Source organism: Osmerus eperlanus, chromosome 25 (assembly GCF_963692335.1).
Source record: "Osmerus eperlanus chromosome 25, fOsmEpe2.1, whole genome shotgun sequence".
Taxonomy (NCBI): Eukaryota; Metazoa; Chordata; class Actinopteri; order Osmeriformes; family Osmeridae; genus Osmerus; species Osmerus eperlanus.
The window spans coordinates 7,292,759-7,305,649 of record NC_085042.1 but is presented as its reverse complement, the minus strand read 5'-3'; the positions used below and the strand labels follow the sequence as shown (position 1 = coordinate 7,305,649).

Sequence of the window (12,891 nt, the reverse complement as noted above, 5' to 3'; positions counted from 1 at the left end):
GTAATCCCAGGTGTTGGGGTTGGGTGATGTTTTATGCACCTCGGTCTGACAGTTTGTGTTGTGGGCCTCAGAGAAGTCTAGAATGTCCAGTCCATTTGTCTCTGTCAGAAAATATAGCACTGTGTTTGACTTCTTTGGATTTGCTGTGTTGTAGTGTACATCCAGTATAGTGCAAATGCTTTTTACATGAACACACATGCAAGAATGTGGATGATTTGTAGAACTTTAGCTACATGCTTGACAAAATCAGCATCAGGTCTAGCTTTGGTTTAGCCGTTGGGACTCAAACAATCGAACATTTGCCTTTTAATCTTGTGTATGTACTATCCTACTGTGTGTTTTATTACCCACAAATGTGTGTTCAAGTTAGGTGAGTCATCACAGCTGTTTTCATTACCAAGTTGAGTACAAGGGAAACCAAGATTCCCTGTGCTAATCTTAACATTGAAAAACAATTTGCTTAGGAATTTAAAAAAAATTCTGAATGGAATATGTATACATAACTGGATAACATTCCAGTCCTGTTTAAAATGCCCGATAATGTCAAATAAAGATTTTTTTTTAAAAGCTGAATGAAGAAAGTCTTGCTATAACTTGTTTTTGTGAACTTCACAAGCTTCAGCTGTCTGTCATTATAAACACATGAAAGACCGGAGAGGCTATGAATATTTCAAATGAAGGTTTTATCTTAAATTAACAAGGAAGGCCAGCAACTTCAAAAGAGGAGACATTCTTCTTGTGTTTATTTCAATGTTTATTTATCATTACATGACACTATTCTATCAGTTATGGGAGAAACCTGTACCCCAAAACTTGTTTTTCCAGGAGCTCTCACAAAAGGTTATCTGAAGAAAATAGAAAACAGTAAGGAATGATCGAACAATTTGTTTTAAAGAGAAAAATAAAAAATGAAAACGTATTGAGTTATGACTGTGTGTGTTTCAGATGAATCATTCTGAGTTCATTGCACTTTGCAACTTGCAGTGAGTTAACTGTCACGGAGAGCGTATGGAACAGGGACCCTGTTGGCTTTTTTCTCTCTTTATCAAAATGTGTCAGTTCTTTCCTCCTCTTCTCCTGGCAGGGCTGGGGGGACGTCTCTCTCCATGGGCCAGACTTCAGTGGTTTGGCATAGGAGCCCCCCATCCTCCAGGATTATGGCGTCCACCATCCAATAGCTTGAGGCAGTGTTTGTGTGTGTGCGTCACAGAGAGGGGGGGAGAAGGAAAGACAGAACAAAGACAGAAAGTAACAGAAAAAAAAAATCTGGAGGTAATGGAACTTGGTCTTGCAACCACGCGGCATTTACTACATACCGATATTATTTTATTTTTTTTATCGACTGTTTTTATGAGAATTAATTACTTTCTGCCCATTGTGAGACTGTTCGGAATGTGCAGGAATGTGGACGGAATCTTGGCTCTTGGTTCAGGAGTCTTCTGTTGAATGCAGATTCAGGCCATTGGAGCAGTGTCACAGCACCAGGCAGAGTGGTGCATATGGCACCCCTTTATAGATTTCTGACTTTCTCTTGTTCCAAATTACTTAAATTCTCTCCAATTGCTGTCCTCCGTGACTGAGCAGACAATGTTGTCTCTGTCTGTAGGGGATAAGGCTTGGCACACTTTCTGGTTTAAGCTCAGAGTAATCTCTCCTGATGAGATAAAACAACTCAATCAATGTCCAATCCCTAAGACGCCGGGGAAGTGATTTATTGGCACAAATGTACACTCTATCTGTGTCCCTGTTCCTTATTCGATTTGCCTTCCCCTCAGACTCCATGAGTCTCTGACTGCACAGTGAGAGGACCATGTTCCTTCTAACAACACTCCCATCTTAAAACTTTGCCTCCTCCCCTCCCCTCCCCTCCTCTCCCCTCCCCTCCCCTCCCTCATCCTTCCCTCCATCCAACCATCCATCCGTCCACAAAACTGAAGCCCTAGTAGGCACTCCATGCCCCATGCCTGTGGTCCTTGTAAATGGCCGCTGAAAGCTTATAATCAGACTGCTGAACAAACACGGCAACCTTAACCTTTTTGTCCGTGCCACTCATTAGGTCTGGTCCTTTTGTGACGAGCAACATACTTTCTGTTAAGCGATTTCCACATTGGTGGGTATAGAAGGCCAAACACTAATGGCTACCTCCCAGGGACGCATCACTTCCTGCTGTGTAATACAACATCCTTGCGCCCCACATGCTGAGCTCTGTACGCTTGACTGGGGCTTGATGGGTGTTTCTGCCCTTCTGGCTCTCTCTGTGGCTTTGGATCACAGAGAGAGGGGGGGGGGTGGTGGAGGGGGGCAGGGAGTGATGGAGAGTGACAGAGAGATGTTGGGGGAAAGAGAGAGAGAGAGAGAGAGAGAGAGAGAGAGAGAGAGAGAGAGAGAGAGCGAGAGCGAGAGTAGGGAGGAAAACCCCTCATATTCTCAGGCTGCTAATATATTCTACTTCTAGCTGTGGCACATGGATATCATGCTGTGTGGGCAGATTGGGCATGAAATGAGTCATGGCTGGAAAAACGACAGGCATAATCATTCAGGAGCATTTGCTCCACAGCACACTGAGACAGGGTGTTGGCACAAACAATGATGATTGACAGCCGACAAGACAAGGATACTGCCTTTGTGCTCATTAGGGCGTGATAGAAAGGGCCAAACCTGCCTGGACCAGGCCCACCCTTATGATTACGACGTAAAGCAGGAATGACAATGATGTCCATTTCTATCTCGTAAGCAAGGCAATATATTTAACCAAAATAGTCACTGTCATGGTGCCTATTACATTGAAAAAATCGAGATGGATGTGAATATCAGTATGGGCGTACAGGCGAGCCTGCCCATGTTGCTCCCCAGTCACGTAAGTCAGCGAAAGAGTGAATGACTGCAGCCCTCTGCTCGGGGCTCCCTCCTCCTTCCAGTGACATCCCACCTTAAAAAGACAAATATATGTGCTTAACTGTCGTCGTGACACGGCGCACGGCTGTGACTCGCACTGCCAGTCTGCCGCAGCACGGCTGCTAGCGAGACGCTCGGCTCCTCGGCCGCTCGCGAGGAGCGGGACGGTCGTTTGTTTGCTTCCCCTGCTAGGTTGTTTACTTGTAATTTGGAAATCTGTCAAGGAGGTTTGTTTGCCACCCTGCGGTGTGATTAGGGCCACCGTTGCCAGGTCCAGTGAGATAGATGGGGTTATCAAGAGGCTTGGCTGATAGACAGAACACAGTGTGTCTTCTCTGTGGCCTGGTGTGACTGTTTAGAAAGAGCAGGCTGCTCAGAGCATTGGCCTCATTTAGCCAGAGAAACACGGAGACATCCAAAACCACAAAGCCGTTATCTCTTGAACACATTTGTTGAAATCGTATTCCAAGATTTGAGGCTCCGAATACATTTTTTAGATTTCAGTGTTGTGAGTTTTCCTTGTGGATTTCAGTGTTGTGAGTTTTCCTTGTAGAGGGAAACATTCTGTTCAACAGAGCTATCCATTTGCCAGAGCTTCTGTCAGATACAAGGGGGAGTTTGGGGCAATTAAACACCACCTGCTCACATGGCAGCCAGACTCATAGAATACATATGCATACATACACAGTATGTGAACTGTATCTATTACCTGTCCGCATTCATGCGCACACAGACTCAAGCACACACAGTCGGTGGGTTGGAGGCAGTGAGAGAGGAGTGAAGCAGAGGCATGTTCTCATCGGGCATATATGAATATGTTCACATTGTGTGTTTCTTGCATATTTGAATTCAGGTCATGTTTCATGTGGCATCAGAGGTGTTACTTATTTATTCATCTTCGTCTTCACCATAAAGAACATAGCTTCATGACCGCATTACCGTGGCACAGTTAAAGTTCCCAGTGGGCACGGAGTGATCAAGTTCAGACACTCTTACGATCGATGCTGAATAATTTTATGTTCACCTCAGCCACGAACAATTAAGTCTGGTGGCTGATATCACCCTGTCCCTTCTAACTATCATCAGCCACGAGGAAAATCTAATAGCTCCGCGCACAACTCAATAAAAGACACAAATCACAAGGGCCACGTGGCTGTATTGAAGAAGACAGCTATAGGACATCCGAGGGATCCGATATCTGCATTTAGGTCTACAAGACAGGTAATTGTTGAGATGGGTGACATCAGTTCTGAGTCTGGCCTCTCACATGGACAGCCAACCAGACAGACTGCAGGGCTCTCCAGAACCCTGCAGCCTATTACCCTCATGGTGGTATTTATCTGCATAGTCACATAACCTGTTTGTGGAATTCATGATGCATTCCAGTAACCCTCTTCCCCTGACTGTTCCCCATGCTACCAGTGTCTGAAAAGTATAGAAAATGTGCTATTGTTATGAGAATTGCACACACCTACATAGAGGACACTTCCCCAAGTCCCTTTCAGAAGTGACATTTTTGGTAACACTTTGTACAAAGCTTTCTATATCAAACTGATTGTTCACATTGTGCAACCTCTGTTAGGAAGTCTAAGCAGTCTTTTCGTAGACAAGCCCAGAGGTGTGGCTGATCATGGTAATCATTCATCTCACCCCAGACTGACACACGCCTCGAGAAACTGGAAATTGAAACACAACAGGAATCCACAACATGCTATAAGAAACATGACACAAATCAAAACATACAAAGGCCGGTCTGTTATACAAGCAATGTTATCAACGTCCACACACAAGTTGAGATGTAACCAATCACGATACCAAACACGTTTCAATAGTTGAATGGGTTCATTCAGCATACTCTTTTTAACCAAAGCCAGGTACAGGGGGGGAATCTCCAAATCTTGATTTGCAGTCAAATGCTCTTCCACTGAGCTGTACCTATCCCAAATTAATTACATTAATATATTTGTACATGTACATTCAATTATGTTAAATGTTTTCATATTCTGCTTACATTTTAATTTATTTGAGTCCAAATGATGCAGGAATAATGTGTTTGTAGTCCTGTTGAAACGTAAAATCCAAACCTTCCAATAGAACAACAGTTTAGGTGGGGGGGGCGTGGCCTCCAGAAATTCACCTGTTGCTGAGTTTCAAGTGAGACCGGAGACAGAAAGCACAACTTGTGCGCTTGGGCCTACTGCTTGGCCTCACAGGAATACTTTCTACTTGGATAATTTACCTTCTAACAGGTATTTGGGACTGCTTTGACAATTTGACATGGATCGTTTCTGAAATTCTTGGTATTGTGTTATTGTATTATCTGTTCTGGAGTCAGGAAACTCAGTTCTTACTTTACAGTGGTTGGCGTTCCCATTTGTTTACTCTAGTTAATCATTTATCTGGAACTTTAAAGAGAAACTTTAAAACCGTAGAGAAAGACGTACTTACCACAAGGAAAACAATGGCTTCAGGCCACTGCTTATCGCAGTAGTTTTAGGGTGTAGTTGTGTAGAAAGCAGTTTAATCACGTTTCCCTATACAGAAATAGGCCTGGAGAAAGGGAAGTATTGTAGAGTTATTCAAATGAAGCAGGTAGTTTCTGAGATCTGTTTGTGTCATCTCTGTTCCACAGGTTTTCAAACAGTTTGGCCATGGGAATGCTTTTTACACAATTCTGGCTACAGTTGGCTGGGATGTTTGTTTTTACACACTATTTGAATTCAGGTGAGTCATTTTGAGTGAAATGTTCTGAGCTGGTATTTGTTCTTCCTTCATCCCAGTGCGTCAGACACAAGTCACATTGCACTTTACCCAACCGACTCTAATTCACTTGGTTTTCATCCAAGTGTTACCTTTTCAGACAAGTAGAGATCAACCTGGGTAATGGTGTTTACGCATCTGAAAACTGAGGCCGAACATACACAAACTCCTCTTCGTCGACTCAGCTTTGAATAATGCATTCACAATCATTTTCAAAGTCATTTCGAAGTAGCGACGCAAGCTCCAGAAACGCCGTCGCTTTTCTGCAGCTTGTTCAAAACGGAAGGGGCAGGTGACGGTGATGCCAAGCCACCTGAACAGTCTTGGATCTTTGTGTTTTTAAAATGAGCAGGGGGTCTTTTTCAGCGGGAGGATGGGAAGCCTCTAGAACAATCTAAGATGGTGTTGAATGGCGTCCACACCAAGCTCAGAGCAGGTGTAACCTCCTGCAGTCTGGCGCTGAGGACGGATGTGTCCAGGCTGTGCTCACAGCTCCTGTCTAAGCTGTGGTTTGGGGGACGTGAACTCACTTATTCATGTGACAGTAATGCATCTGGCCTCCTGTCTACTGTGTCACAGATGTCCAATTAATGTTGCAGAGGTGAAACAATGACGTGAGTCACAGAAAGCTAAGCCCACTTAAAGGAACATTTCCGGAAATAGGCCTACCGTGCAATTATTTGAATTGTCCCTTTTCTAAGATGATTAACTTGTCTCTGACTATCACCGTTTTTTTTTCATACACAGCTTTTCAGGATCAAGTCTACCGACAGTAGCAGTGAACCAGTCTTCATTATGTCTGTTTCTCTGAACCCTTAGGTGTGACAGAGGCCATGCAGGTGACATCTACGGGCCCCCAGACTATCCAGAAGGCCAAGGGGGAGTCCGTGACGCTTGGGTGCACGTACACACCTGGTTCCTCAGACACGGGGGAGCTGGACATCGAGTGGTCCAATGTCAGCCCGGACATGACCCAGAAAGACACACTGGTGAGGCAGCAGATCCGGAGGGGAAATAGAGGATGTTATAGAGGAGGAAGCGGATGATTGGTTTATATCGTTTAGACGGGGGCTATGCTACGGGCCATCGCTGTGCTAGTGGGAAAACCTGTTTTGGGAGAAATATGCTGAAGTGGAGGTTGTTGTTTTACTTTGTCACCGAACGGGATGTCTGTGTGCCAGATCTTATCTTACGCAGGAGGGAAGACGTTACATTACGGGGATGCCAGCTTGTCCTCCAGACTGAGTTTCGTCGCAGATCCCACGAAAGGAGACGCCTCCGTTTCGATCTCCTCGTTACTGGCCTCAGACACGGCGACATACCAGTGCAAAGTAAAGAAGGCACCGGGCGTCGACATGAGAAAAGTCACCGTGGTGGTAATGGGTGAGAAATTCCTTGACTTGTCTGTCGCCCCACCCGACTGGTTTCTGTTTGGCAAGTTTCACCCTTTAAAAACGACCCCCCTGCAACGAGCTCAGGCATCGTCATTAAGATGGAATTCTAACACCTTGCTTCTGCCTCAGCAGCCACACCTCGTAGCCTCCACCCTTTTGTTCCGAACATTCTGAAATATACACACAAAAATACAACGTTGGCAAGGAAACGGCACGCAATTTCTGTGGAGAAGCTAACAAGAGAAGGCGAAGTGAAAACAACACTGATAACAGCACACAAATCTATAGAAAACATAATTGAAATACTGCTCTTTTCTATTCACATACTTAAACAGAAGACATATATGTGACAAATATTGTGACAGTACTGCAAATCAACGCAAGATTCCTTCTGTCGAGTGAGGTCTGACGTCCATTGTTTCCCTTTCTCAGTCCCCCCCTCCGAGCCCAAGTGCTGGGTGGACAGCAGTGAGGAGAAGGGGACCACGGTGTCCCTGCGCTGCAAGTCCTCTGAGGGCTCCACTCCTCTGAAATACGTCTGGAAGAGAGAGAGTGGAGGGCCCATCCCTCCCACTGCCACACAAGGTAGCATTCCCACAACACGCGCTATACACATATTGCTATCACCCTACTCCCTGCAGGAGTCAGGTGGCTAAGCGGTTAGAGAATCAGGCTAGTAATGAGAAGGTTGCCGGTTCGATTCCCCGCCGTGCAAATGACGTGTCCTTGGGCAAGGCATTTCACCCTACTTGCCTCGAGGGGCAATGTCCCTCTACTTACCTTAACCCTTGTGTTATCTTCGGGTCATTCTGACCCATCAGTCATTGTGACCCACCGTCGTATTGCGACAAATTTACCTCATACAAAAACAAAGTGAAGCATTTTCTTTTAACTGTCGGGCTGTCTCAGACCCCCCACATTGGAATGGTTAAAAGAAAATTATTTGTATTTGTTTTTGTATTGGGTAAAATTGGGTAAACACAACGATGGTTCGTTATGAACCTTTGGGTCATGTGACCCGAAGGCAGCACGAGGGTTAAGTCGCTCTGGATAAGAGCGTCTGCTAAATGACTAAATGTAAATGTAATGCTTCTCAGTTCGTCTCTCTGTAGACACAGTGTTGCTTTGTATGACATGAGCAGTTTTTGTGTCGACGCTGAGGTCTGTGTTGTGCGAATGAACCCCGTTGAATGTTCTGTGTGTTTCCCAAAGACCCACAGACCGGGCTGCTGATGATAAAGAACCACTCGGAGAGCTACATGGGAAACTACCTGTGCGAGGTCCAGAATGCAGTGGGGAAACAACAGTGCAAATACACGCTGAATGCATACAATCGTAAGTCGGAACACAACCCCTTGGGTGTTTCAGTGTTTGCTCAACCTCTTATCGACAGAACCAAGGTCAAATGAAATCTCCGGCCGGCGGTCTGCAGTCTACAGTAAGGCTGTGTACTGTAGGTAGGTCTGTTCAGAGTTGTCAGGTATGTGTGTGTGATGCTCCTCCCTGCCTCTCCGCAGCCACAGACAGAGTGGGGGTGATTGTGGGCGCTGTGATTGGTGCTCTGCTCCTGCTCCTCCTCCTGCTGTTCCTCATCTGGCTGCTGATTTGCTGCTGCCACAAGCGCCGCTACCAGAAGGAGCTCGCCAACGAGATCAGGTACGAGGGACCGCGTTCCTCACCTCTCACTGACAGAGTCCTGTGTGATCTCTCCTCGTGACCCGCCTCTCACTCTCTCCCTCCTCCCTGTACCTCCCCTCCCCCCCTCTTCCCTGTACGTCCCGTACCTCCCCTCCCCCCCTCCTCCCTGTACCTCCCCTCCCCCCCTCCTCCCTGTACCTCCCCCCCTCTTCCCTGTACGTCCCGTACCTCCCCTCCCCCCCTCCTCCCTGTACCTCCCCTCCCCCCCTCCTCCCTGTACCTCCCCTCCCCCCCTCTTCCCTGTACGTCCCGTACCTCCCCTCCCCCCCTCCTCCCTGTACCTCCCCTCCCCCCCTCTTCCCTGTACGTCCCGTACCTCCCCTCCCCCCCTCCTCCCTGTACCTCCCCTCCCCCCCTCCTCCCTGTACCTCCCCTCCCCCCCTCTTCCCTGTACGTCCCGTACCTCCCCTCCCCCCCTCCTCCCTGTACCTCCCCTCCCCCCCTCCCCCCTGTACCTCCCCTCCCCCCCTCCTCCCTGTACCTCCCCTCCCCCCTGTACCTCCCCTCCCCCCCTCCCCCCTGTACCTCCCCTCCCCCCCTCCTCCCCTCCCCCCCTCCTCCCCTCCCCCCCTCCTCCCTGTACCTCCCCTCCCCCCCTCCTCCCTGTACCTCCCCTCCCCCCCTCCTCCCTGTACCTCCCCTCCCCCCCTCTTCCCTGTACGTCCCGTACCTCCCCTCCCCCCCTCCTCCCTGTACCTCCCCTCCCCCCCTCTTCCCTGTACGTCCCGTACCTCCCCTCCCCCCCTCCTCCCTGTACCTCCCCTCCCCCCCTCCTCCCTGTACCTCCCCTCCCCCCCTCTTCCCTGTACGTCCCGTACCTCCCCTCCCCCCCTCCTCCCTGTACCTCCCCTCCCCCCCTCCTCCCTGTACCTCCCCTCCCCCCTGTACCTCCCCTCCCCCCCTCCCCCCTGTACCTCCCCTCCCCCCCTCCCCCCCTCCTCCCCTCCCCCCCTCCTCCCCTCCCCCCCTCCCCCCTGTACCTCCGCTCCCCCTCCCCAGGGAGGACGCCCCCGCCCCCGAGAGCCGGCCCTCCAGCAGGAACTCCAGCTACCGCTCGGTGCTGGGATACCGCGCCCACTCCGGGGTGATCTTCAGCTCCGCCAGGAAGGCCCCGTCCAGCAGAGCAGGCTCCGGCCAGGGCAGCATCCACACAGACCAGGGCAGAGGCACGCCCCAGCCTGCCCCCCGGCAGAACCCCCCTCCCCTGAAGTATGACAGTCGCTATGGTTACCCTGTGTAAACACACAGCTGCTGGGCTCGGAGGTGTGGATGAAGTAGGAAAACGCCTACTTTTTTTTAGGACTTTCAGAAAAGACAAATATATTATATGTGCAGGCTATTTAAAAAAAAAAATGTTTTTGTCTAAATGTCTTTGACTTTGTCTTGTAAATGAGTTTGAATGAGATCGATCTGTCTATTTTGCTTGGTGAATACATTATCAGTAAAGGAAAGTAACGCTTTGTATATGCTTGTATAATAAAGATTTTACACTTTTTTTTAATCAAATATGTTGACCATCCTATATGAGCAGGCCCTGGTAAGGATAATAACATTGCAGGTTGCAGAGTGAGCAAAACAACTTGGGTCTTCTAAGGATTCTCCCAAGTAGAGTCAAATGAATTATTTATAGACAAACCCATTTGCAACGATAGTATAATTTTCTATAATCCTGAACATCATAAAATTTGAAAACATATCGAAGAACACGGAATAACAATCGATGTGTGGCCCGCCAGACACAGAATGTTTATTGATGTCCAAGGTTTAAGTCCACGACAACAGACCTTTGCCCAATATTAACCCTCGTGCTGCCTTCGGGTCACATGACCCAAAGGTTCATAACGAACCATCGTTGTGTTTACCCAATTTTACCCAATACAAAAACAAATTAAAATAATTTTCTTTTAACCTTTGCAATGTGGGGGGTCTGAGACAGCCTAGCTGTTAAAAGAAAATGCTTCACTTTGTCTTTGTATGCGGTAAATCTGTCGCAATACGAAGGTGGGTCACAATGACTGATGGGTCAGAATGACCCGAAGATAACACAAGGGTTAAATAAGAGCAGAGCCTGAAGGTGAGCCGGAGGTGGTTTCCCCCTCCCATCATGAGGAACGCTGTGTAAATATGTGGCCAGGATTTCAGGAAGGCCATTTGCATGGGGGACCCCCCTGGCTGGGAGAGGATGCTGCGGTCTTGCAAGGTTGTTATGCTGCACTAGTCTGGCACCGTAATGTCACTGGATATTTGAATACAGAGAAGCTCTTCACCTTTGGTCCTTAAGCCTTATACAAATGTCTAAACCACTACTGTCGGTTCATCTCCCATGCAAATAATGCTATGCGCAGAGTTTGCCTCTTTATAAACTCTAATCAGGGAGTGGTGAAATCAAAGGGTTGTCTCAGTGTGCTGTGACTAGCTTAGTAAACAACTCCAGGGAAGTTCTTAAAGCCGATCTCTGGAAAAATAGGTTCATTTTTCATCTTTAACCAGAGGCAAATCTGACATTGCATCCCATCTTGAAGAATCAAAGAAGAAATTTGAGCAAAACGTTTGCCAATCATTTTTCAACTCGTTATATAAAAAAGCCACTTTCCTCAAGGTAAATGACATCATTCTTCCTTTCCTGTGGACTTGTAAAGAGTTTGTACAGATGAGAGCATTTTAAATGTGTGTTTGTGACATGAAATGTGCGTTTGGTTTTCAACGTGTTCTCGAAAAATCTGGACTCCCATCAGCTCAAAAGTGTGGTGTGAAACAATTCAGATCAATTTTGATCAAAACCTTGGGAAGTCCTGATTTTCTTTCTTTGTTTTCCCTGATTCTTGTGAAACGAACAGCACAATGATCGGATCAACTCAGGTGTTCATCTGGGTGTTGACCGGTCTGATGGCCGTCCTCACTAGCTTCTTCAACCTGTACATCATCACGATGAGTCTTGCGAGCTACAGGCAGCACAAGCACTGGACCCCCTGTGAGACCATCATCACAGCTCTGTCCGTGGCCAACAGCGTCCACCAACTGGTCTGCTACTTCTGGATGACCATGGACAAGATCGACCCCTACTGCTACATGCCCCAGACGCTTTACTCCCTGATGCAACTAAGCGTCTCCAGCCTCAAGTTCACCGTCATGTGGAACAGCGCTTTCCTGACCTTCTATTACAGCACCAAGCTGGTCATCTCTACCATCCACTGCTACACCAAGATCCAGGAGGCCATCATGAAGCACGTGACCACGGTACTCCTCCTCATCCCCCTGTTGGGCCTGGGCGCCTGCAGTCCCATGCTGGTGGTCCTCCATCCACACAACCACACGGCAGCCGGCCTCGATTGTGGCGTCGTCATGCCCACCGACACCTCGGGAGACGTCTACCAGGCGGTGCACCTGATCGTGGCTGACGTCCTCCCCGGCCTGGTGATGTTGAAGTGCTGCGTGTCGATCTCCGTCCACTTGGCCCTCCACCTGCGCCGCATGAAGGCGACCACCGACGGCTCCCACGTCCCCAAGCTTGGCACTCAGATGCGGGTGATACGCATGACTCTTATGCTGGTGGCTCTGGACCTGTCCTTCCTCGTGGTGGATCTCTACGTCCACTACCAGGTGTCTGCCAAACACATCGGACTTTCCTTGCTGTTCACCTCCATTTATACCACCTTAAGTGCAGTGGTGCTGATCTACGGGAAGAAGACCTTCTGGAAGAATCTTCTCCACTCCTACAACATCGGCCTGGACGAGTTTCCCTGTTTGGTCTTTCTGAAGGTACCAGAAAACAAGACCAAAAGCAACCCTGCCCATCCAGTCAAACACTGACTTCACAAAAGGAGCAGTGGTCTGAGGTATTTCTTTATGTATTTTTCATCCTTCACAAATCTCTCGTCAGCTAGTTTTAAATAAAAATGTGTTTGTTTAAAAAAAATTACGTTGGCATCCCTATCTTATGAATTGCTATACTATCGATGCTTCCTTGCAGAATGCTCTCTGGCGCCACCTAGTGAAGTCCAGTGTGAAACTGTACAGTTCAGGCCAGGGGCTTGTCTGATCAGATCCCTCCAGTTCTCAGGGTTGCGCTCGCACAGCATCTAGCCCCTGGTGTTATTGCTCCCTTTCATGGCTAGACCTTAAAGTCGTGTTTTCATTATATATT

At 48.0% G+C, this 12,891-nt stretch overlaps 2 protein-coding genes across 2 annotated transcripts; both read left to right on the top strand.

Annotated features, from left to right (window-relative positions):
* Positions 1-4,993: 4,993 nt before the first annotated feature.
* Positions 4,994-10,248, top strand: vsig8b (V-set and immunoglobulin domain containing 8b). Its single transcript, XM_062451762.1, has 8 exons — positions 4,994-5,144; positions 5,528-5,619; positions 6,475-6,644; positions 6,837-7,038; positions 7,482-7,634; positions 8,262-8,384; positions 8,567-8,705; positions 9,747-10,248. Exons 2-8 carry the CDS (start codon positions 5,547-5,549, stop codon positions 9,985-9,987), a joined length of 1,101 nt encoding a protein of 366 aa, XP_062307746.1. The 5' UTR covers positions 4,994-5,144; positions 5,528-5,546; the 3' UTR covers positions 9,988-10,248.
* A 1,321-nt stretch (positions 10,249-11,569) lies between these two features.
* On the top strand, positions 11,570-12,557 carry LOC134012356 (uncharacterized). Its single transcript, XM_062452148.1, has one exon. The coding sequence runs from the start codon at positions 11,589-11,591 to the stop codon at positions 12,555-12,557; it is 969 nt and encodes a 322-aa protein (XP_062308132.1). The 5' UTR covers positions 11,570-11,588.
* The last annotated feature ends 334 nt before the right edge of the window (positions 12,558-12,891 follow it).

Bases quoted from the DNA above. Each gene is read 5' to 3' on its own strand.
- vsig8b (XM_062451762.1), top strand. From the start codon at position 5,547: ATGGGAATGCTTTTTACACAATTCTGGCTACAGTTGGCTGGGATGTTT. The intron at 5,620-6,474 runs GTGAGTCATTTT...CTGAACCCTTAG, and splicing joins TACACACTATTTGAATTCAG to GTGTGACAGAGGCCATGCAG. The intron at 7,039-7,481 runs GTGAGAAATTCC...TCCCTTTCTCAG, and splicing joins AGTCACCGTGGTGGTAATGG to TCCCCCCCTCCGAGCCCAAG.
- LOC134012356 (XM_062452148.1), top strand. From the start codon at position 11,589: ATGATCGGATCAACTCAGGTGTTCATCTGGGTGTTGACCGGTCTGATG.